This window comes from Pristiophorus japonicus, chromosome 11 (genome assembly GCF_044704955.1).
Source record: "Pristiophorus japonicus isolate sPriJap1 chromosome 11, sPriJap1.hap1, whole genome shotgun sequence".
NCBI classification, from domain to species: domain Eukaryota; kingdom Metazoa; phylum Chordata; class Chondrichthyes; family Pristiophoridae; genus Pristiophorus; species Pristiophorus japonicus.
Genome location: NC_091987.1, coordinates 68,172,695 through 68,197,563, shown reverse-complemented (window position 1 = coordinate 68,197,563; position 24,869 = coordinate 68,172,695). Strand labels below are relative to the sequence as shown.

Below are 24,869 nucleotides of genomic sequence, written 5' to 3'. Positions count from 1 at the left end.
AATTATTCAGAGAGAAGGGCATAGTGTACAATGAAAAGGTAGGATGTGAATTAGTGCCCACAATACCCCACATTTTGTTCCTCCCGATCTAAGCCATGCTATCATGGAGAATGACGAGAGGCCAGGCACCTTCCTAGGAATTGGCGGAATGGAAAAGGAGGGGATTCAAATAAATCTAGCCTATGTTAACCCATTTCAATAATGTCATGAAAATAATCTTCACACAAGACAAAGCATCCTCAAACTGTACCACCTTGTCTGCAACAGAATTTACAAGCGTTGCCCAACAATTTCAATTTTCTCCTACATCTTTAAAGAAAAAAGTTTTTAAACAACAGCAAAACATCGGATTTAAAAATCAACAAGAGACTTTGCAGAAACTGTAGGAACATTTTACCTTCCGTTTTCCAGAATATATCAATGGCGAGTGAAGAGATTTCTTCTTTTTTCAACCATGCATCACCTCGTTGTTTAAACCAGGCAGAAATATTGCAAAAATATTCTCCTCGATCAGAGACAAGAGCATGCTGCATCTGAAACTTGAAAGCATGTAGCTCAGGCTTCAGAAAAATAATCTCCCCCTTTTCTGCTCGCCCTTTATACTTATTGTCCAATTTTAGTGTCCAATCCTGATCCATCGTTGCTATAGGGACACTCACTTTGGCAACTCCATCCTGCCCCTTTGGGTTGAAATACCAGGTCACAGTCAACTTCGCATCATCTGCATTTTGTAAATCCAACACACGGCACTCAAGCTCTGCCGACTCCCCCGAGGAACTAGGTGCCTTCATGGAGTTTAGCTGAACAGTGTATGTAGGATCTGTGGATGTGATTAGAACAAAGATTATCTCCAACACAGATCTCAAAATGAACACAAACTGATATGTATCAATTTACTTGCAAGTGATCCTATAGGTAACTATTTATAAAAATAAATAGTTTCAGTAGCATTTTCATTAACAGGTTAAGTGCGTGAGATTTGTTACAAGAGAATAGTATTTTTATATTATGGTATGGGTCTCCTGGCTTGTTTGCGGATACATATAGTGACACTTACACAAGAAAACTCTAACTAAGCCATCAAGAGTTTCAAAGAGTTCAATCAGGGTGCAGAAGCATGGCAAGTTATCATAGAATAGTACAGCACTGGAGGCTGCCATTCGGCCCATCAAGTCTGTGCCAGCTCTTTCAAAGTGCAATCCAATTAGTCCCACATCTTTCTTCATATCCCTGCAATTTTTTCTCTTTCAAGTATTTATCCAATTCCCTTGCTTGGAACAGTTCCTCTTGGCTATTCCAAAGCAACAGAGAGAAAAATAGGGCAACATACAGAATTATGCCAACAAACCACTTCCAACCCAAGAATAAACTCCCCCCCCCACACCACCCGCCGGTATATGCTACAGTCCATTCAGTTGCATGGATGCTGCAGTTAGTGCGAATGTAGCATGAAATGGAATCAATACCTGATCAGGGACCGCAGTAAAGTGGAGGAGAGTTCTTTACTTTGAAGTCCGTTTAGATCTGGATACCTGATTTACAACATAAAGCCCCGATTTTAACTAGGGGTGAGGTTCAAGCCATTTTAATTCCTAGGACTCATTTAAATATACCAGTCCCAACCGCTGCCCAAACCCAGCATTACTACCACCAGGTGGGAGCCAGACGAGCGCAGCAGTAAGCCTCGACTGGGGACCTGTGGGAACCTTCCCCAGCAGTCAGATAAGTGCAGGAGGAGGGGGCGGGCATTTGATTGTGGTCAGGGATGGAAGCACAGGGAAATAGGTTTCCTTTGGAGACCCAGAGGAGCACTCGATTTCCTCCTGGTGCATAACTAAACCAATTAAAAATAAATAAATAAATGCACTTGCCACATTGGCTGCACCTTCTGGGCTTGCTGCTACTTCGCGTCCAGTGCTCCTGGTAAGGCTGGCACCGGGCACAGAACACTGCTCCCAAGTACAGTTGGGATCTAAATCCCAATGACATCATCAGAGTCCAATTTTTGAATTTCAACGTGGCTCACACCCGCCAGGTGCGAGGGCCTCGCTGGCTGGCCAAGAATGAGTTTGTTAAAATGACGTGCAGCTCTAGTTCATCGAGGATCAGGTTAATAAGTCTCTGCACACATTTGAGCCACCTGCACGCTCGATTCTCGTTGGGCATGAAGGATTTAATTTGGGGCTTGAAAGTTTAACGCTAGTGCAAAGCCACAAGTGGTTTGCACCAATACGGAACTTAAAGGTCTAGAAATTCTGCTGTGGTTTCCCTCGTTCCTGTACTTTTAGTGGGAGACTAGTGGAACCCCCAGAAAGAATGTTTTTCAGCCAGCAATGCCATTTCTCTGGAGCCTTGCTGATTAGCAGAACCCTTGTGAAATTTCAGAACAATATTGTAAATTCTCTCCCAGATTCTAAAGCTTTATGCTGGAGGACTGTTTTCGGCACTAACAGTTAACATGCATTTGTGTTCTACTATATGTGGAATATTAAGCATCAAATATCAAAAGGTTGGTTCGTTAAAAAGTTGTGTAAGACTCATGATTACAACTTGTGTGAAGAAAAACATCCATCAGTAACTCATCACTGTTATATTACACATTTCTGGACTACTGCAATTCATTTTTAGCACATCTACCTACACAATGAAAACAATTCACCATTTACATTTCCTGTTCACTTTGTAGCAGCTATTAACTGGGGAAAAATTGTCAGTTTTCGTGTTTGCAGATGATAATATGCTGCTTTTAACTGGCTGAAATCCATTAAAATATAGGATGTGCGTTTACTCGAAGGGTAATTTTTTGGGGGGGATCAATTCCACAGGGCACAATATGACCATTACAAGGGAAAAGGCGGGGGGGAGGGGAGAATGTGAAATTAATTAAATGGTCCAGTTAAGGAAAGGCATTCTACAAATGTGGCAGCAATAGGGCACAGGGAGACATAATCAGTTGGCAAAATACTGCTAATTAGTACTAATTTGTAACTTGTCTTCTACTGTACACAAAATATATGGTAAAGTATCCTGGAAGCAGGTATATTTAATATAAAATATTCCTCCAGATTGGGTTGCCCTCAAGACTTTCTCGTCCTTGTGTCTTGTACTTTGACAGCCCAAGAGAAAGTCTCTCAAGATCTCCCAATCCTTATTGTACCTTTCATTCAAACTGAATTCGCATGATCTGTTAATAGAATCTGATCATTTTCAAACAAAACTGATACACGAAAAACTTGCTTTTCTACGGTGCCCAAGGAAAAATCTCAATGCAGTTAATGAGGAGAAAGAGGTAGTGAATGTAGATGGGAGACATTAAGGGTGGTGGGGTAAAGGAACAAACTACAGTTGAAGAGTTAAGTTTTTAAAAGAGGCTTGTGAACACAGCAATTAAAGTAGCCAAGTGAGGTGTTTTAGGTAGAGTTTCACAGGGTAGGTGTAACAGTGATTAATGGATCACCACCTATATTGACGAGAGCGAGGGGAAAAAGCACAAAGTCAGAGGTGGAGAAGCAAAGGGTGCATAGCAGAACATATGGCTGCCAGAGATCCCTGGCCGTTGTCTCCGGATGCACCAGTCGGTTTAGAACCTCGGTCTCCTGTTCGACCCCAAGATGAGCTTCTGACCCCTTTCCCCTCCATCACAAACACCGCCAACCTCCACTGCTGTAACGTCTCTGCCCCATCTCAGCCCATCGGTCACTGAAACCCTCATACATTCCCCGTCTCTTCTTTGGCGCATCATTCTTATGCCTAGTAAGCATTTCGGGATGTTTTTTCAAGTCAATGGTACTATATAAATGCAAGGTGTTGCTGATAATTCACTGCCTGTTTCCACACACAGTTCAGTCTGATAGCTGTATCAAACAATTCCAAAAGCCACCACAATGTAGGTCAGCTGACGACTGTCCACTAACTGTGCAGCTGGAATCTGTGACAGCAACATTTACATGGTATCTGACCAGCTACAGCCTTGGGTCCCTTAGTATGTAGGATGCCTATTATTCAATGGGTGACTTCCTTCATGAGTTCAGGATACTGTTGGAATGCCCTTTTCTCTGCAACAGCTTCAAGTTAAATTACACTGTGTAGTAGAGCAAACCTGCTTGCAACCACCATTCTTTGCAAAGGCAGCTAATTTAAGTTAGCTTTATATAAATAGCTTAAATAGAATCAATTCCATTTTAATATTGTACAATGTAACACATGTCAAGGTGTCATTAACAAATGTAATGGAACACAAGACATTCCAAGCAAGTATCCTCTAACTTCACATGAACCATTGGGTATAATCAACCATTACTCGAGCACTTGTAAAACATTGAAGAATGAAATTACCTAGAAGACCAACAGTGACACCGACAGGATTGGACCTTCCCTCTGCTGCTTTGTGCCACATCTCACTGGTATACTGAATCCAGACTGAGGCTACGCAGTAGTAATATCCACTGTCGGTTTCATCAATTTGTTGCACTCTCAGCCTGTAGTCGCTGCCACTAACCCTGCTCAACGTGACAAAATCTGAATTGTTCACGACTCCTGCAAGGTTCAAGTGCACTAAAGCTTTCTCGTTCGGAGTATCAATTGCTGGAGATGTTCTGAAATACCAGCTGACTTCAACCGTGACCATGCCTTCAACTCCCGTTACACTGCAGAGGAGATTAATCTCGTCACCTTTGTTCAAAGTGAGGTTCCCTCCGATTGTAGAGGCCTTTAGGGTCTGGGCTGTAATATAGAAATTATATTCTTTAATAAGCTTTCTCCCAAGAATATTCCAAACCTCACCAGTTATCTGAACTTGCCCATTCTGTCCCAAGAATGTTGCAGCAGATGGATGAGTTCATGCATGAGGTGCCACTTTATCATATTATTAAGCTCAGTCCCAAAGAAACATGATATATTTAAGTTAGAAAGGAGTTAGCATCCATAGAATTATATTTACATTACTTATCCTCCACATCAGCAGTAATTCCATGTGGCCACCCTGTTCCTATATCCATCTCTCCTTCAACCACCTATCAAAGCTATTTTAAACTTTGACATTGGTCAGGAATGACCTTGGAGCAGCTCAGAGGAATTTCCCGGCCACAGTCTCTGCTTCAATCTCCAACTCCAGTAGTACCTTCCACAGCCTCCCAACCCTCTGTGAAACACATTTTCCTGATCACTGACCTAATTCTTTTACGTTTAATCTTGTATCTTATATCCCCCCATTCTAGATCCCTCAAATCATTGGAAACAGTCTGTTTCTATCTATTCTGTCCTATATCTTCATAATTTTAAACACTTCTATCAAATCATCTCTGTGGGCTCAATTTTCCCCAGTGATTTGCGCTGTTATTTTGGAGCAGGCTGCTCTTTTTGGCCTAAGTTGAAAAACCACAGTTTCCCCAATCAATTTGCACTTAGTGGGCCCAAGTTTCCGATGCTGGAGAAAACGGCGCACCTCCGAGATTTACGTGACCTGTCTGGGATAAAAAGCGTGCCGAAATCCTACCGAGGAATTCTCTGGTCGTCCTGGAGCGTGGCATGGCGCAGTGGAGTCTCCCTGGGGCTGAGCAAGTCGATCCCAGCCTGCAGGGGGGCGGGGCTAAGGCCCTGCATGTTTTTCACAGTCAGCACCCTTGCGCATATGCGTTACAGCGTGCACGCATGCGCAATAGCTCAGCAGGGCGTTTTTCCATGGGAGTGTTTTTCTTTTGAAAATGATGGCTATTCCTTTTGTGAAAGTATCTTTTCACTGGTGAATGTATTTTCACTGGTTTCTGTGCATAGAGTGTCGTATTGAGTTCGAGTAATCAGTTTTGCAGTATTGTTTTTCCCCAGTTTGTCTTTGAATGGTGTGGGGACCGGGGAGGTGATCTGTGGGGGGAGAAAAGCATGGGAAGGGATGGAGGAGCGTGGGTTTGGGGGCACTCGAAATGATCGGAGGAGAGAGCAGGGGTGCCTATACCAATTGGGGGGCCGGAGGAGCGAGGGTCCACGGTTACTGCATATTACAGTAATCATTTGTTCAACCTCCGTCCAGCCTCCCCCCCCCCCGCCTCCTGTTCAGCCCCTCCCACCACTTCAGCTCCTCCCCCTCCCTCCTTCTCCCCTCCCACCCCTCACTGTCAGAAACAGAGAGGCAGAGGGCCCAAGTTTCGGCATCTGGTGAAAACGGCGCACCTCCGAGACTTACGTGACCTGCCTGGGCTCGAAGGTGCGCCGGAATATTCTGCAGCAATTCTCTGGTCCTCCTGGGGAGGAGCCTGCCTGCAGGGGGGCGGGGCTAGGGATCATGCCGCCTTCTCAGTGACGGCAGCGTTGCGCAAGAGCGTTGGAGCATGTGCGCCTGCGCAATACTGGGGGGGGGGGGGGGGGGGAGCGTGGGTACCGGGAGGAGGGGGGACGTGGGTACCGGAGGGGGGGGAAGCGTGGGTACTGGGGGAGGGGGCGCGTGGCAACTGGGGAAAGAGGGGGGAGCGGAGCATGGCAACCGGGGGTGGGGGGGCGGGTGGGCACTCAATGATCGAAGGGCCGGAGGAGAGAGCAGCGGTGCCTCCTTCCAGCCTCTCCCCCACCCCACACACCCCCCCCCCCCCCCACTCCCACACATACAGACACACACCACACCCACACCGCCTCCCCACCCCCGCATCCCTCACTGTCAGATGAGAGAGAGAGAGAGAGAGACTGACAGAGACACCTTCCCTTCACAAAAGGTAGGACTTCTATTTTTTATTGATTGATTACTTATTACTTTGGTCTTGGTGCTTTAGGTGCAGGGTTCCTTCTATTTTTTATTAATTAATTGCTTATTACTTTTTGTGCTTTGTTTAGTGCTTAGCGCTTTAAATGTTCTTTGCTTCTTTAATGTTGTTGTGAAGGTATTTATGGAAAATCCTCTAACTTCCCTTACCCCCCGCTGTTGTGATGTTGATGTGTCCTTTGTGTTTAATGCTTCCCACCCCCTGTCTCTGGCTGTGCCTGCACTAAACTTAACTCTAGGTAAGGTTTTTCAGAACTTACAAAAGTGGACACTTACTCCATCCTAAGTTAGTTTGTAGTTAGTTTTTACTGCCGAAACTTGCAAAACAGGCCTGAGTGGCTGGACACACCCACTTTTGAAAAAAAAAAGTACCTTACCTAAAGCCAACCTAAACTAACTCACTAGAACTGGAGCAAAATAATACCCAAGAATTGCAATTTCTAACATACTCCAAACTAAACTAGTTGCTCCAAAAAACTAGGAGCAACTCCACCCGAAACTTGGGTCAAGAGAGAGAGAGAGAGAGAGAGAGAGAGAGACACTGACAGAGACACGGAGAGAGGCTGACAGAAACACCTTCCCTTCACACAAAGGTAGGACTTCTATTTTGTATTGATTGGTTACTTATTACTTTGGTCTTGGTGCTTTAGATGCAGTGTTCCTTCTATTTTTTATTAATTAATTGCTTATTACTTTTTGTGCTTCGTTTAGTGCTTGGTGCTTTAAATGTACTGCTTTGTTTAGTGCTTTAAATGTACTTTGCTTTTGTAATGTTGTGAAGGTGTTTAGTGCTTTGGAAAATCCTCTAACTTCCCTCCCCCGTTGTGATGTTAATGTGTCCTTTGTGTTTAATGCTTCCCCCCCTCCCTCCCCCGGTCTCTGGCTGTGCACTAAACTTAACTCTAGGTAAGGTTTTTCAGAACTTACAAAAGTGGACACTTACTCCATTCTAAGTTAATTTGGAGTAAGTTTTCGTTGCCGAAACTTGCAAAACAGGCCTAAGTGGTTGAACACACCCCCTTTTGAAAAATAATACCTGAACTAAAACGAATCTAAACTCACTCACTAGAACTGGAGCAAACTAAGTGCCAAGAATTGCAATTTCTAAGATACTCCAAACTAAACTAGTTGCTAGAGCAACTCCACCCGAAACTTGGGCCCTGTGTAACTCAGCTAGTTACGATTTTTTTTAGGTCAGTTTTTTTTTCAGCCAAAGGAGGAGTAACCAGTCACCTGTGCCAATTATGGAACTTTGGCCAGCTGAGAGTTACTCCAGTTGTGCTTAGGTCAGCGTATGTGGCCTCTGCTGAAAAAACTTCATTCTCGGTCCGAGAGAGAGAGACAGACAGATGAGAGAGCGCGCGACAGAGCCAGACAGAGACCAGACCGGCAAACCTTTCGGGTGGGGTTGGAGGTAAGTTGCTGCTGTGATGTGTTTTTCAATTCTTTTAACCTGTTGGGAGCTGGCTGTATGCCTCACTTTGCAGCCTCAGCTCGCATTGTGTCCCTGGTTACCATGGCAGCCTGATCTTTTTGGCGCAGATCAAGGCTCCACCCCCAAAACTAAAGGTCGCTTTAAGCTACGCCAAAATGAAGAAATCCAACAGGGAAACTTAGAATAATTTTTTTGGGTGTACTTAGGCCGCCCCCCCCCAAAGAGAGCATAACTCTTCAAGTATGCCAAAAAAATGCTTTGGGGAAAATTGAGTCCAAGGCCTTCGTATTTCTATTCCTCATACCTGGCAGCATCCAAGTTAACCATCTTTAGATCCTCTATTTCCTCAACATTCTCCTTATGGTGTGAAGCCCAAAACTATAACCGTACTAAGATTTTAATATAGATATATAGATTCATTACATCTCGACTTTTATATTCTACACCTCTCGTCATACAATCCAGTATTCCAATCATTTTTATTTTGGCCTGATCCACTTGAGATGCTGCTTAGTTAAAGAGGAGGGTGAATAAAGTGAGAATGAAGAAAACAAAAAAATAATAAAAATACAACTTTACATTTTGCATTCCACAAAATATTCATTGTTGGAACAGCTTGCAGAGATTAAATATTACATTTGACCGCCTATGCTAGCACACCATCCAAACCACCGGTCTACCCAGGAAAGTGGGGAATAGTTATTCAGCAATATTTGCAAGAAGATGAAACTTATTCTGAATTATAGGATGATTTGCTGCGACTGGAACATACCTAACTGCTGTACTTTAATCGTTGCAATGTCTGTATTTTTTTCTTGGATTTTTTTCCAGTTGGAGCCATCTTCTTTGACCCATTCTGCTGCCACACACGAGTAAACACCATCATCCTCCGGTCGCAAGTGGGCAATGATCAATTTGAAGATGCCATTTTTTTCCATACCCATTCTAATATCACCACTCTGGTACCTATTTTTATATGAACCACCGGGCTGAAATCGGTTATCTTCAGTGAATGACAGAATATCCTCCACAGTGCTATTTTTTTTTAACTTCCACGTGACAGAGAGATGGGTGGAAACAGACGAGGTTGTTGTTGCGACACACTGAAGTTCCAGTGGCTTCCCTTCGGTGTAATTTGCAGACTTCACACTTCTGGATTTTCCAGGTAACACAGATAGTCCATCTGGGATCACTGTTTGAAAGAATGCATCAGGATTACTAACAAAACCAGAACACTAGAAAGCTTAGAGGAATAGTTATAAAAATAGAATCAGCACTTTTACTGGCAGTCTCTCGGTAATACCTTCTGTTTCATACCCTTGAACTGCTGCGACATAAGTTTCAGTTCAAATTTTATTTCTATGTAAACGTAAAACCAGTGTTTCTCAATGTAAAACTAATAAGACATTCCATGCCCTATCAACTTAATACACTAGAAAAATTCTAGCCACTCCTGGGGGTTTTTTTTGGCAACACTCTTAAACTTATGCCTTCTCGTTCTCAATTCACTACCCAGTAGAAATAGGTTTTCCCTATTTATCTCATCAATCCCACCCCACCCAAAATGTTATTTGTCAGATCGCTTCTTGACCTAAAGAAAAGAACCTCAGTTTCTCTAGTCTCTCTTTGTAGCTAAAACTTCTGACAGCTTGTATCATCTTGGTGAATCGCTCTGCACCGTCTCGGCTGTGACATCTTTCCCCAAAACTGGATAGAATATTCTAACTTGAGGCCGAACCAATAATCTGTATAATCATAGAATCAAAGAAATTTACAGCATGGAAGGAGGCAATTTTGGCCCATCGTGTCTGTGCCGGCCAACAAAGAGCTATCCAGCCTTCTTGAACCGCTGTAGGCCGTGAGGCGAAGGTACTTCCACTGTGCTGTTAGGGAGGGAGTTCCAGGATTTTCACCAAGCAATTATGAAGGAAATATGAATATCACAGGGTGGTGCACAGAGCACCAGTGAGCAGGAGGCATAAGCCGGAGACGGCTGCATCTGATCAGAGGGTAGAGAAACAACAGCCCTCTGCTGAGGAACCGAGGGACCTGAATCTCAGGTGCTGAATATTCATATGAAAAATTATAAAAAGAGCACTGAACTCATGCAAGCAGTGGAAATTGTTTCCATGAATATGCTTCAGATACTGGATAAGTTGGAGAAGTCCACAATCCACGACACAAGGGAGGAGCTTGTGGCTGCCCAAGAGAGATCAGCAGCTACAAGACTACTGGAGGAGGACCAACAGACAGTCATGAATTCCTTCTATTGATTCCTTGCAAGACAACCTTAACAGCACCATAGCTCAGGTTTTCCAACACTTAACTGGGACTATTTGATCGGTTCTCCAACTAACAATTAGGCCAATAAAGCCAATTGCCCAACACGAGTGGGTTACCAGGAGTGATGCGTCTCAAGATAGCGACTCCCTATGTGATGAGGGGACCCAAGAAGAAGCTAGGTCTCAAGTAGGTAAGGATTTAGGCATAAGGGTAAACAGAGTTAGGAAATAGAAGAATGATGGTGGGGGTTGTGGTTGGATGAGCGACATGGACACGGCAGAATTTATTCTCATATCCAGTTGCCCGAGGATTATGGTAGAGGGCCTTCTCCTTAAGCTGCTGTAGTCCTTGTGGTGATGCTGCCCCCATAAAAGTGTTAGATAAGGAATTCCAGGATTCTGACCCAGCACTGAAGGAGGAAGGACAATATATATCCAAATGGGGATGCAGTGAGAATCTGGTCTCTGCACAAAAGCTAGATTGTTATTTATTTATTTTGGACAATTATGTTGACAATTGGAGTCTAACCTCAGTTCATAAGTAGCAAGTGGCACACTGAAAGGCATGATGTGCTTGATGTGGTGCTGGTCACAACCTTTTAACCCAGAGACAGGGTGAAAGCATGTGACACTAGCGTAGGTAATGGTCAGAGTTCCCAAGTCGAACTAAAATACAAAAAAAAACATCAGAAGAGTAACATTAAAACTATGCTTGGATGAACTAAATTCAATATTTTAATGGATGAAAATAGAGCAGGAAGATACGAAGTTCAATTTCTGGACCTTGCTAATTTAACTGATCCAGCCAGGGCAGTAGTAGAGACTAGAATTGACAACAGTACCTCTGGCTGGGGAAGAGAAAAATAAGACCCCAGTGTTCCATAGAAATATAGAAAATAGGTGCAGTACTAGGCCATTTGGCCCTTCGAGCCTGCACCACTATTCAATATCATGGCTGATCATTCCCTCAGTACCCCTTTCCTGCTTTCTCTCCATAATCCCTTGATCCCTTTAGCCGTAAGAGCCATATCTAACTCCCTCTTGAATATATCTAACGAACTGGCATCAACAACTCTCTGCGGTAGAGAATTCCACAGGTTAACAACTGAGTGAAGAAGTTTCTCCTCATCTCGGTCCTAAATGGCTTACCCCTTATCCTTGGACTGTGACCCCTGGTTCTGGACTTCCCCAACATCGGGAACATTCTTCCTGCATCTAACCTGTCCAGTCCCGTCAGAATTTTATATGTTTCTATGAGATCCTCTCTCACTCTTCTAAACTCCAGTGAATACAGGCCCAGTCGATCTAGTCTCTCCTCATATGTCAGTCCTGCCATCCCGGGAATCAGTCTGGTGAACCTTCGCTGCACTCCCTCAATACCAAGAACGTCCTTCCTCAGATTAGGAGACCAAAACTGAACACAATATTCCAGGCGAGGCCTCACCAAGGCCCTGTACAACTGCATTAAGACCTCCCTGCTCCTCTACGCAAATCCCCTAGCTATGAAGGCCAACATGCCATTTGCCTTCTTCACCGCCTGCTGTACCTGCATGCCAACTTTCAATGTCTGATGTACCATGGCACCCTGGTCTCACTGCACCTCGCCTTCTCCTAATCTGTCGCCATTCAGATAATATTCTGCCTTCCTGTTTTTGCCACAAAAGTGGATAATCTTACATTTATCCACATTATACTGCATCTGCTATGCATTTGCCCACTCACCTTACCTGTCCAAGTCACCCTGCAGCCTCTTGGCATCCTCCTCACATCTCACACCGCCACCCAGCTTGGTGTTATCTGCAAACTTGGGAGATATTACACTCAATTCCTTCATCTAAATCATTAATGTATATTGTAAATAGCTGGGGTCCAAGCACGGAGCCCTGCGGCACCCCACTAGTCACTACCTGCCATTCTGAAAAGGACCCATTTATCCGGACTCTCTGCTAACCAGTTCTCTATCCACATCAATACATTACCCCCAATACCATGTGCTTTAATTTTGCACAACAATCTCTTGTGTGGGACCTTGTCTAATGCCTTTTGAAAGCCCAAATACACCACATCCACTGGTTCTCCCTTGTCCATTCTACTAGTTACATCTTCAAAAAATTGTAGAAGATTTGTCAAGCATGATTTCCCTTTCATAAATCCATGCTGACTTGGAGATCCTGTCACTGCTTTCCAAATGCGCTGCTATTTCATCTTTAATAATTGATTCCAACATTTTCCCCACTACTGATGTCAGGCTAACCGATCTATAATTCCCCGTTTTCTCTCTCCTTCCTTTTTTAAAAAGTAGTGTTACATTAGCTACCCTCCAATCCATAGGAACTGATCCAGAGTCGATAGACTGTTGGAAAATGATCACCAATGCATCCACTATTTGTAGGACCACTTTCTTAAGTACTCTGGGATGCAGACTATCAGGCCCTGGGGATTTATCGGCCTTCAATCCCATAAATGTCCCTAACACAATTTCCTGACTAATAAGGATTTCCTTCAGTTCCGTCTTCTCGCTAGACCCTCTGTCCCCTAGTATTTCCGGAAGGTTATTTGTGTCTTCCTTCGTGAAGACAGAACTAAAGTATTTGTTTAATTGGTCTGCCATTTCTTTGTTCCCCATTATAAATTCACCTGATTCTGACTGTAAGGGTCCTATGTTTGTCTTCACTAATCTTTTTCTCTTCACATATCTATAGAAGCTTTTGCAGTCAGTTTTTATGTTCCCAGCAAGCTTCCTCTCATACTCTATTTTCGCCCTCCTAATAAAACCCTTTGTCCTCCACGACTGAATTCGAAATTTCTCCTAGTCCTCAGGTTTGCTGCTTTTTCTGGCCAATTTATATGCCTCTTCCTTGGATTTTAACACTCTCTCTAATTTCCCTTGTTAGCCACGGTTGAGCCACCTTCCCCGTTTTATTTTTACTCCTTTTCCTGATCACTGGCCAGGGACTGGCATTGGAAAGGATGGATGCACGTGCAAGACAAGTAAAGTCTGCAGGAAGGCTCAGCTGTGATGCCCCCGCAGCTGAACAGCCTACTATTGCTTACCCAGACTTCCACATTAAAGATAGCCACTTGGGCGAGATACCAGTAAGCTGTCATCTCCCACAGAAGCTATACCCCAGTTATCAGTGAGCAACTTTAGGGGTGGAGTGAGAAAATTGGAAAAAAGTATATAGTATATAGTATAATGAAAATAGATACAAGTAGGATTATCAATTTGATGTCATGCATCACAAGTATCCACTTAAAATGAATTACATTTAACAGCATTTAATGCATCCTTTGCAAAATTTACCCTTCAAAATCACACTGGCTTCATAATTTCCAGAACTATTTTCATCTGTGCTAGGTGTCTGGCATTGATATGTCCCGTCATCCTCAAGTTGGGCACCCTTGAAGTGCAGCTCAACAGAACTGTCACTGAGTCTTTTCACCCAAATCTCCTTTTTCCGGATTTTCTCCTTGTATTCAGCATCTGAAAATTCAGGTTCCAGTGTGCTGATGATCTTTAACTGCTGGCTCGGATGATACAGATACCAATCGAAGTTTTGTTCAGGTGGCCCTTGATAGTCACTGACGTTACAGGGAATGTTGACTGGTGTTCCTAACACACGGTACAGAGGACCTGCTGGGACTTTCACAATACGTCCTGAACTCAGTCCTGCAAGAAACAGAAGAGGAAAAAAAAACAAGAATGAACATCCTTCAACTGAGATGTAGAATATTGAGCAAGAGGAGAACTCCCCACATCCTTGCCAACATAATGTCTATAAATACTTGCAAACAAGCATAAACATAGCTAACTATACTTCACTAGGATATGGTTTCAATTGATTGAAATCTAACTGCTTTAGTCAATCTGTGGCTCATCTGGTGACTGGCAAGATAGTTGTTAAGCAGCACACGAGGTTTATTTTAAAAGGCATTTACTGGCACTGCAGTTGCTATTACCACAATGGGCTCAATTTTCCCCAATTATCTGCGCCATCTTCTTAGCGTGCACCGTTTTTTTTGGGAGGAAATTAAAATCTCCAAGTTTCCCCAAAGTTTCTGCGCTAGTGTAATTCACTTAGGTTAGATTTTTTTTAGGCTACGATTTTTTTTTAAAAAACCTCATTGGTGGCGTAACCTGCCACCCGTGCCAATTCTGGCTATTTATGCAAGTTTGGCCAACTACAATTTTTCTTAAGACAGCATATGTGTCCGCTCTGAAAAACCTTCAGGGCAGTTAACAAAATCAGCGCAGGTAAGAGAATCAACGTAGAAGATCCAGGTCCACGGCCGGGACAGCAGCGGCAGAGAGAGTGGGTAATTATAATCTCTTATTTACGGGTTCTGGAGTACAACTCCATTACTGTAACAATCTCCTTTTTGATTTTAATCTCTCATTCACCTGAATCTGGGGCTTTTGGTCTGCTCTGTCCACCCTTTCGGCCCGAGCTAGGTGCGGCACTGGCTCCGGGAGGGGAGGGAAGCCTTTCGGCCTGGGCTAGGAGCGGCACCAGGAGGGGGCCTTTCCAATTCAGTTTACAGGATAGACTTTTGGCACAAAGACTCTAATATTTTCATGTTGGTAAGCTGCAACGTGGAAGGTGCTTGTGCAGGTTGCTGTGAGCTGGCCAGAATGTCATGTATGTTTCACTTTCCAGCCTCCACCCGATCTTTTTGGCGCACATCTTAGGCTCCACCCACAGAGCTCAAGGACAATATACGCCGGGCCACATTCACAAATTAAAACAAGGAAATTATCCATTTTTTTTGGCGTAGTCGGGCCCTCCCTGCAAAAAACGGGCGTAACTCTTCAAATACGCCAACAAACGGCATTGGGGAAAATGGAGCTCAATATAGTTAATTTCGCAAAGTATCACTTCCCATCAGGGCTAACATTTTTAATTTTGAGCCATCGGTTTCTCCAGGCACAATTCAAGATAGAAGTGGATGCAATAAGTCAGTGTTGTCCAATACATTAGCCACATGTGGCTAACTGGAAATCCAGATGTGACCCATTGTATTTTTGATTAGTAAGTTTAAAAAAAAGTTGCAACATGCACTTTGGTTCTGCGCGTGATCTCAATACTCATTCACACGGTGCACGCATGTGTACTTTATCCTTTGAGCATTATCTAGGCTTACACATGAAAAATGGCCATTTGAGCTACGTGGCACCAGTAACAGTATTCAATTGGCTGTCATTTGCTGCGAGAGGGCCCCTAACAGTGTCTGCCGTTAATTAGCCTTGCCCGTTTAATCGCAATTGTATTTTGGACCGCAAGTTTCTGGAAGTACGAGCTAATGACGCGGTGAGGAAAATCGGGCATCTGGGACCCGAGTAAACAGGGCAAACAACCGTGCCTCTCCTTAACCAGATTGAAGGCTTGTGAAATTACCACAAGGACTGAGAAGGATGTGTAAATTAGAATGGGTGAATTCAATGTCAAATCAGGTACAGAAAGTGAAAGATAAGGGGGGGGGGAAGAGATAGATTGGATTAAGAGAGACAAATAGGAAAAGTAAAATAAAAATATAATTAATTATGTGACATGTTTAAGATGTCCAACAACAATTAAAACCTAAAGGAATGAGACTCCACACTTGTAATAGTTCATTTTCAGTGCCAGAGGTGTTGAATGGCAGTAATTAAGACTCATCACATCATTAGAAGGACAAGACTTAACCTTCCGTGGCAAGTTTAGTTGGCATCTACCGCACAAATGCAGCAACTTCACGCCATTCAATATATTTGAATGAGGAGCCAGACAGCGAAATGCGTTTTCGTGAATCTAACGGTGGAGATGCGCATTTCAGAGAGCAACTTCTGGATTTCCGCATTTGGCCACGCATCTGCCTTTGCCTGAACTTGAATGCTGTAGCATTTGCGCGTAAATAATGGCGTGCGTCATTAGCCTCCCCATTATTTTGACGGCAAATCTTCAGAACAGACAAGAGACAAAGCTGAAACAATTATATCTCTTAAAAATAGAAGCAGAACAGTGTTGACAATAACTGGAGATAGCTTGAAGATCTTGGGTTATTAGTCATTTTTAGTTTTCAGGTCAGAAATGAGAGTTTAGGAGATGAAGATTACAGAATAGGAAGGAAATGAGGGTTTTTATTTTTAAAAAGCACAAACTTTACGTGATCTGGCCATGTGTGCTTTTAACTGAAGGCTTCACTCTGGATACTCTGGGGAGGGTGGTGGAATTGTGGGTGCTCAAATACTGTGTTAGTTTGTAAAAATGAAACATTTTTGGACTCTGAACAGTTCACAGACGCAAGGTTCAATGGAAACAACTTCTACAAGTATTGCTGCCCATAAAATGTCTTCACTTTCGGAGATATTTTCCAGACTCATTAAAAATCCACATACCATATTGTACAGTCCAGAAAAAATGGATGAGTCAACACCTTGGCGAGAAATCCAATTGCTTAACAGCAATATATAGTGTTACCCAGAGTACAGACCAAAATCTGAGCACCTACAATTCTGTCACCTACCCCAGAACATCCAGAGTGAAGTCTTCAATTGAAAGCATACATGGCCAGATCATGTCAAGTTTGTAAATAAAACGCCCTCACTTCCTTCTCATTCTGTAATCTTCATCTCCTAAACTCACATTTCTGACCTGAAATGTTGTCACTATGTGGTCTGCTTCTCCTATTTTTTTTTAAAGAGACATCATTGTTTCAATAACAAGGAACAAAACAAGGCGGAGGCAGGAAAACTTTAGACAATGCCTACTGCTTAAATAGTACAGGTAAAAAGGTGAAGGACGATGCCTTGCCTCCCAAGAACAAAAGAGCAGCTGTGAATAAAGACAATTTATGAACTGTGGACAGTCTTCAATGCCAAACTTTATTGTGAATTAAGAATTAGTTTCCCAGGTTACCAAGCTTGTGCAAGATTAGATTACTCAGGTGGAACTGTATAGATGTTTTGCACAAAGAGAAATGAACAAAGAGATACAAGTCTTATAGCTATGGTGGCATTTGGGAGGGGATGGGCAACTACTTCAGAAAATGTCTGACCCCATCATTTATAAAAGTGGTCTAGATCCTTTGTGCACGGACATATTTATGAAATTATTGTTGTATAACTTGCTATCAATCCATAGCACATCCCTGTTTTTAATTTCTTATGTAATACTGAGGGAGAATTAGTATGCAAGGGGAAACCACAGATATCGGAGAGAGAAGAGACAAACGTTGATAATTGGTGCATCACGGCAACCTTGCATGCAATGGTCATTGTGTTACAAACACAGCTAGAAAGTGATGGCCCCCCTAATATTAATGAGGTAATGATCTCCTTAGGGATTAAGCTTTGCCCCGCCCAGGACAGGAAGTTGGAGTCAGTTCTGCAAACACCCCATTTCTGTCTGCAGAGGTATTTTTTGCTAATATTCACATTTGGTGTGGTTGGCAGGTCTGTTCTCAGGATTTCTCCCTCATTCTTGGATGGATTTAAGATATATCCACCAGTGAGCAAACCCACCATGCCAGAGAAATCAAATCCAGTGTCGCTACCAACATAAAAAATGTCAGGGCAAATACAAACAGAGCTGCCAGTGGGAGTGGATGACACAAGAACTCCTCAGGCTTTGAGGGATTGATATGGCAAATTTCAATTATACCCACTGCATGTTGTCCATCTGTTAAAACAATTCAACTACCCACCCTTTCTGAATTGCTTTAAGCCACAGAGTGATACAGTATTAGGTATCTGAAAAAGGCATCAGTTGTGTGGTCTAAGAAATTTCGATGTGATGCCTCCTGTACAATTTAAGTTTTGTTGGTGTTCCAAAGATGAAAACTAATATTTTGTTTATCAACCAGGAGAATCTAACTGAGCACAAGCCCTGCCATCCCCATGAGGAACAGAAATTGGTGCCTATGAATCAAATAGAAGTCACTTCAAAGACGAGGTCTACAAAAAAGACGAAAATAAAAAAGAGGGAGTAACAGATTTGTAACTCAATCTGGAACTTCCATTCATTCTGCAAAAGTTTTGAATGGCTTAAGATCATCAGAATTATCCAAGATTGTATTTCACCCGTTGGACTTCTTCACATAGTTACCATAACACTTTGTACATGAATTCACAAAATAAATTCAAATACATACATGGGTGTCATGGTACATCAGTCATTGAAGGTTGGCATGCAGGTACAGCAGGCGGTTAAGAAAGCAAATGGCATGTTGGCCTTCATAACGAGGGGATTTGAGTACAGGGGCAGAGAGGTGTTACTACAGTTGTACAGGGCCTTGGTGAGGCCACACCTGGAGTATTCTGTACAGTTTTGGTGTCCTAACTTGAGGAAGGACATTCTTGCTATTGAGGGAGTGCAGCGAAGGTTCACCAGACTGATTCCCGGGATGGCAGGACTGACATATCAAGAAAGACTGGATCAACTGGGCTTGTATTCACTGGAGTTCAGAAGAATGAGAGGGGATCTCATAGAAACGTTTAAAATTCTGATGGGTTTAGACAGGTTAGATGCAGGAAGAATGTTCCCAATGTTGGGGAAGTCCAGAACCAGGGGTCACAGTCTAAGGATAAAGAGTAAGCCATTTAGGACCGAGATGAGGAGAAACTTCTTCACCCAGAGAGTGGTGAACCTGTGGAATTCTCTACCACAGAAAGTTGTTGAGGCCAATTCACTAAATATATTCAAAAAGGAGTTAGATGTAGTCCTTACTACTAGGGGGATCAAGGGGTATGGCGAGAAAGCAGGAATGGGGTACTGAAGTTGCATGGTCAGCCATGAACTCATTGAATGGCGGTGCAGGCTAGAAGGGCCGAATGGCCTACTCCTGCACCTATTTTCTATGTTTCTATGTTTCAGTACTGGCAAGGTAGCAGAACATTAGCGGGACCCCATGAGAGTCATGGCAACTGTAAGCAGTAGCTGATCACACACAGATATTTGTTTATATTAATAGCTTGCTGCAGTGATGAGAATATTTTTATACTGTTCAGGCTCTGCAGGTTTTCTTGGTTTGGAGCTGTGAAATGCAGGTTCCTGAAAATATGCAAATTATTAGTCAAATATGTGTGCACTTTAGGGAGAACTGTAATGATACATCGTCTACACTGTATTAAACACACATCACCAAGCATTCTACATAAAGTACTGTACTACATTGCCATTTGCTTCCAGTCAAGTGTGATACAACCAAATAACAGTCCTCTAGCTACCTCCTTATTGCCGGTTTCAGGATCCTGCATTCCACAGCTCCAAACCAAGAAAACCTGCAGAGCCTGAACAGTGTAAAAATATTCTCATCACCGCAGCAAGCTATTAATATAAACAAATATCTCTGTTGCTGGAGTTCTAATAAAAGACTATCTTGCAGAAAACAGGAACAAAAAAAAAAAACTGCTTGGAGAGAGAGAAAAATAGCAAAAATATATGGGGAGCAAGCAGAAAGACTGGATTAGATTTGGTGGCTCCGCACTCAGTGTCGGCTAAAACTAGGTTTCCAGATTCACTAAAGTTGCAGTGAAACTATGGGGAGTCTAGAGCTGGATTTTCGCCTTTATGCACGTTTCCGGGCGCTAATCGCGGCGAAATCAAAATTTTAGCGCCGGGTTAGTGTTAGCGCTGGAGCACGCAACTTTCGTCACATGCAAGTTCATGACGGGCATTAGTGACAACTCCGGTGTTGCACGACAGAATGCACGCGCCAGAGCCGAAAGTTCCGACCTGAAAAAAAAATCAGCCATTCTGCGCACGTGCAAACTTTTTTTTGCAGTGCTTCTGGTCTGCTGTCCGATCGCAAACGCTAATGCAGGGCGCAGCCAGTGCGCACATGCGCAGTACACCAGGGGCTGAATCAGCCATTTTATTATTCAAGTTTCATGAGGGAGGAGGACGACAATAGGCAGCGTACACAAAGATTCACACAGGAGGCTAACAAAGCTCTTGTGGGGGCTGTGGCGTGGAGATGGCAGGAACTCCACTGCAGGGGTGGATCTAGACCCCTGCCAGCGATTTTTAACAAGATCTGGAGGGAGATAGTTGAGGAAGTCTCTGCCTCAGATACAGTAATAAGGACTGCAACAGTACCGGAAAAAGTTTAATGATCTTTTGAGGATCATTAGAGCGAGTACAATTGTTATTCTTTAATTACTTAAATTATAAATGTGACACACTATTCGTTCTAATGCAGTTGCTGTCTCTGAGCACTCTGGTTTGCCTCCTAAAATGCACATAGGTAGGCTTAGTGTGGCACCCTATGTGACACAAATGATCTTTGCACATTATGATGATTGCATTCTGAGATCTGGTAAGATGTTTCCACACTTCAATGTCATCCTGATGAATCAAGTGCAACTTCCAAAGCCATTAAACAGAGGACTCTATTACATTCAGACAGTATGGTATAAGTGCTTTGGTGGCTATCAGTGTGTGCCACAAGAGCAGATGGACCCTCTGGTAACCATTCCCATTTTAAAAAAGTCCTACAACCGCCGGGAACAGCTGCAGACAGGCGCCTGTCCACCTCAGACCCTACCACTTACAGACCTGGAAGAGTGGCAGGCCTCATCGGGATCTCAGGTCGGGCAACTGCCACTGGTGGCGCTGAGCCCCACTTGCGTCCTGAGGGCAAGTCTTGCACACTCCCTGGGCTGGGTTGGGGCAATGTGATGTAGTGTCTGTGGAACAAGGTTGGGGCAATGTGATGTTGTGTCTCTGGACTAGATATAATGGAGTCGCGGCGGTCCTTCAAATGAGCCTGTGCTATGTGATCCTCCTCATGTCACCGTGCCCCCTCCCCTGACTCCAGGGTTGTGTGGGGGTGGGGCGGAGGAGGTGCAAACGCCTCATCCGAGGATGATGAAACATTCCCGGACTCTGAGATTTCGGAGGTTCCTGGGACTAGTAGCTTACAGCAACGCAGTTCTGGGGTTGAATCCCGTATGCCATCTCTCCGAGGGCGAGTCGGCAAATCCGGTCTGCTGACACACAGGCAGACACAGAACTGGTCATGGTAGGACTATCCAGGGAGAGCATCAGGCTCACCAGTCAGCTCCTTGAAGTCCTGGGTAGAAGTCCCGCGAGCATCGACAGTCTGAAAGCGACCATTGCGGAGGTAGGGTCACAGATCTTCGGCGTGAGCCACGAAACCTGCGAGGCCATCAACGTCCACGTGAGGCTGGTAGCCTCCACCAGTCACACTACCATCCCGGAAAGTGTGATGAGCAGCCTTTCCCGAGTTCCCCAGTGTGACACCCAGACACACCCCCACACCACTTGTGACTGGCGGCGCCGACGAAGAGGCTCGCCAGTCAAGAGCCGGGCCTTCCACGTCACGAGCTGGTCCAGTGTATCCCACGAGGCATCTCCAATGTCTCTCTTCCCCCAACACAGCAGCGCTCTGATAACATTGCTGCACGCTATCATGGTGCTACTTTGGGTACAAGGAGCAGGCGAGGGAGCGGGGGCAAGCGGTGTTAAAAGACCATGAGGCAGAACATAAGAACATAAGAATTAGGAACAGGAGTAGGCCATCTAGCCCCTCGAGCCTGCTCCGCCATTCAATAAGATCATGGCTGATCTGGCCGTGAACTCAGTTCCACTTACCCGCCCACTCCCCGTAACCCTTAATTCCCTTATTGGTTAAAAAATCTATCTGTGACTTGAATACATTCAATGAGCTAGCCTCAACTGCTTCCTTGGGCAGAGAATTCCACAGATTCACACCCTCTGGGAGAAGAAATTCCTTCTCAACTCGGTTTTAAATTGTCTCCCCTGTATTTTGAGGCTGTGCCCCCTAGTTCTCGTCTCCCCGACCAGTGGAAACAACCTCTCTGCCTCTATCTTGTCTATCCCTTTCATTATTTTAAATGTTTCTATAAGATCACCCCTCATCCTTCTGAACTCCAATGAGTAAAGACCCAGTCTACTCAATCTATCATCATAAGGTAACCCCCTCATCTCCGGAATCAGCCCAGTGAATCGTCTCTGTACCCCCTCCAAAGCTAGTATATCCTTCCTTAAGTAAGGTGATCAAAACTGCATGCAGTACTCCAGGTGCGGCCTCACCAATACCCTGTACAGTTGCAGCAGGACCTCCCTGCTTTTGTACTCCATCCCTCTCGCAATGAAGGCCAACATTCCATTCGCCTTCCTGATTACCTGCTGCATCTGCAAAGGGGTGTTTGTTATCATGTTTTTGTTGTAGTATAAATCAGTTTGATCACAATGTTACTTTATTAAAGTTTCAATGTTTTCAAACGCTGCTCAAAGTTATAAAATTTGACAATGTTTGATAAATTCTTTTGTTCACCTTAATCATTCCTGTGTAGTGTCTCATTTGCAGAGTAAGAGGGGGAATAGGCAACATGGTGGGAGAGAGTAGCCAGGCAACAGTGACGCGCAACGTTCACTCTTCAAGCAAAGCATTCAATTATGAAACTCTGACAGAAGGCTTTTGCAGCAGTGAAATTTCCACGATTCCTCCCCCGTGGTTGTGGTGGTGGCATGGGTTCCTCGGCAAGTTCCTCCTCTTCATCATCCTCCTCCCCTCTCTCTCGAGGTGGTCCTGCAGTCCCCAATGGCAAATCCTGTCCCCGCATGATAGTCAAGTTGTGCATCACTCCACAATGAACTCAGACCTGTTGAGGAGAGTATCGCAGGCAGCTTCCAACGTGGTCCAGGCATGGAAGTGCTGCTTGAGCACTCCAATTGTCTGTATGACGGTGTTGCGTGTGGCTGCATGGCTCTCATTATAGTAATGCTCGGCTTCTGTCTGAGGGTTCTGAGGGGGGGTCATGAGCCAGGTGACGAGGCCGTAACCTTTGTCCCGAGCATCCAGCTCGGGCCTTGTGGTTGAAGCTGGAACAGGCCTGAGACAATGCTCTCGCGCAAGATGAAAGCATCGTGGATGCTCCCTGGATATTGGGCATTGACTGCCATGATGCGTTGAGTATGGGCACAGATGATCTGTACGTTCATGGAGTGGAATCCCTTTCAGTTTCGGTAAACCTCTGGATTACGTAAAAGGTGCTTGCAGGTTGATGTGGGTATAGTCAAGGGCACCCTGAACCTTGGGGGAAGCCAGCAAATCGTCCAAATCTCTTCCTTGGTCATTTGGAAGTTTAAGAAATCCATCCTGCGTGCGTACAGTGCAATTGTCATCTGTCGAATGCAGCAATGTGTAGCATGCTGCGAGATGGAGCATATGTCCCCTGCTGATGCCCGAAAGGAGCCAGAGGCATAGAAGGCAAGTGCTGCAGTTACCTTCACCTTGATGGGCAGTGCAGTCCTATTGCTGCTGGTAGGCTGTAGGTCTGCATGTATGAGCTGGCATATCTTTGTGACCACCTCTTTTCGGAAGCATAGCCTTCTAACGCACTGTGCCTCAGAGAGCTGCAGGTATGAGCGCTGTTCCCTGTAAAGTCGTTGGGGGTAAGGCCTCCTCCCCATACGTCTGCGACCTCTTTGATTATATCCAAAATGATCAATAAGCCTTCTTGCAGTTCGACACTGTATAAATACAGCAGCCAAGAATAATGGTTGACATAGTATAGCCCCCATCTTTTAAAATGTCCTTTAAAACGAAATATAAACTCATAAAACTTCACTATGGAAAACGCAGCCGCCTTCTTCCAATCCTTTTATGCACTGAACTTCTACTCAGTTTTCAAGATGGCGCCATTAGTACCGGGTTGGCCTGAGTCCGACCACTTTTTGCTGGCGGATTCCCAGGCGAACGCTAAATCAGGCGATATGGCCGAATGTTCTGATCGGAGCACGAGCGCAGCGTTGCACACCAATTGACGTCATCCAAATGGTAAAAACATTGGGCAGGCGTCAAGTTTTAGCGCCGCCATAAAACTACTGCCGAAAGTTCCGCCTGGGCGCAAAATGTTGTGCGCCTTGTTTCGCGCTAAAAGATTTTTTGCGCCCTGCCCAGGCACTAAGCAGGGCGTAAATTAGCTGAAAATACAGCCCTAAATGAAAGCCTGAAGAGTTTTACAACACTAGGGGTTGAGACCACATGCAGTCGAATGTAAGTGAAATGGCAATTTGAATTTAGAAAATGTAATCTAGTTCCACCTAGTGGACTACTGTGGTAATGCAGCCATTGCTGTTTACAAGAATGAATGAATTAGATGATAACTCAGGAACTTGTCAGGTGACCTAACAGCCATCTTAGGAAGTCTATGTGTTCATGATGTCGTAATATATCACATTGGTGATGAAGGATATGATTCCTGGATTCCTGAAATTTTGGTTTGTTGTTTGGCTGGAATCAACCAGAGACTAGAGAGGTCCTTTGTTTGCATAATAGCTACAAGTTCTAGGTAAATTACAAGCACACTTGGCTGAACTGCCAGAGTCCAAGATGACCGCGCCTAGGAAAATAATAGGGCGCTTGGGAGAGTTTC

At 44.2% G+C, this 24,869-nt stretch overlaps 1 protein-coding gene across 2 annotated transcripts in view; it reads right to left on the bottom strand.

Annotated features, from left to right (window-relative positions):
• LOC139276062 (prostaglandin F2 receptor negative regulator-like) overlaps nucleotides 1–24,869 on the bottom strand; it is a 58,303-nt gene that overhangs the window by 14,026 nt on the left and 19,408 nt on the right. For both annotated transcript variants that reach the window (XM_070893487.1, XM_070893488.1), the window contains 4 exons: nucleotides 13,770–14,135; nucleotides 8,956–9,375; nucleotides 4,336–4,722; nucleotides 398–820 (listed from right to left, as the gene is read on the bottom strand). In XM_070893487.1, coding sequence (XP_070749588.1) covers nucleotides 398–820; nucleotides 4,336–4,722; nucleotides 8,956–9,375; nucleotides 13,770–14,135 — 1,596 coding nt within the window. The remainder of the gene's footprint in view (nucleotides 1–397; nucleotides 821–4,335; nucleotides 4,723–8,955; nucleotides 9,376–13,769; nucleotides 14,136–24,869) is intronic.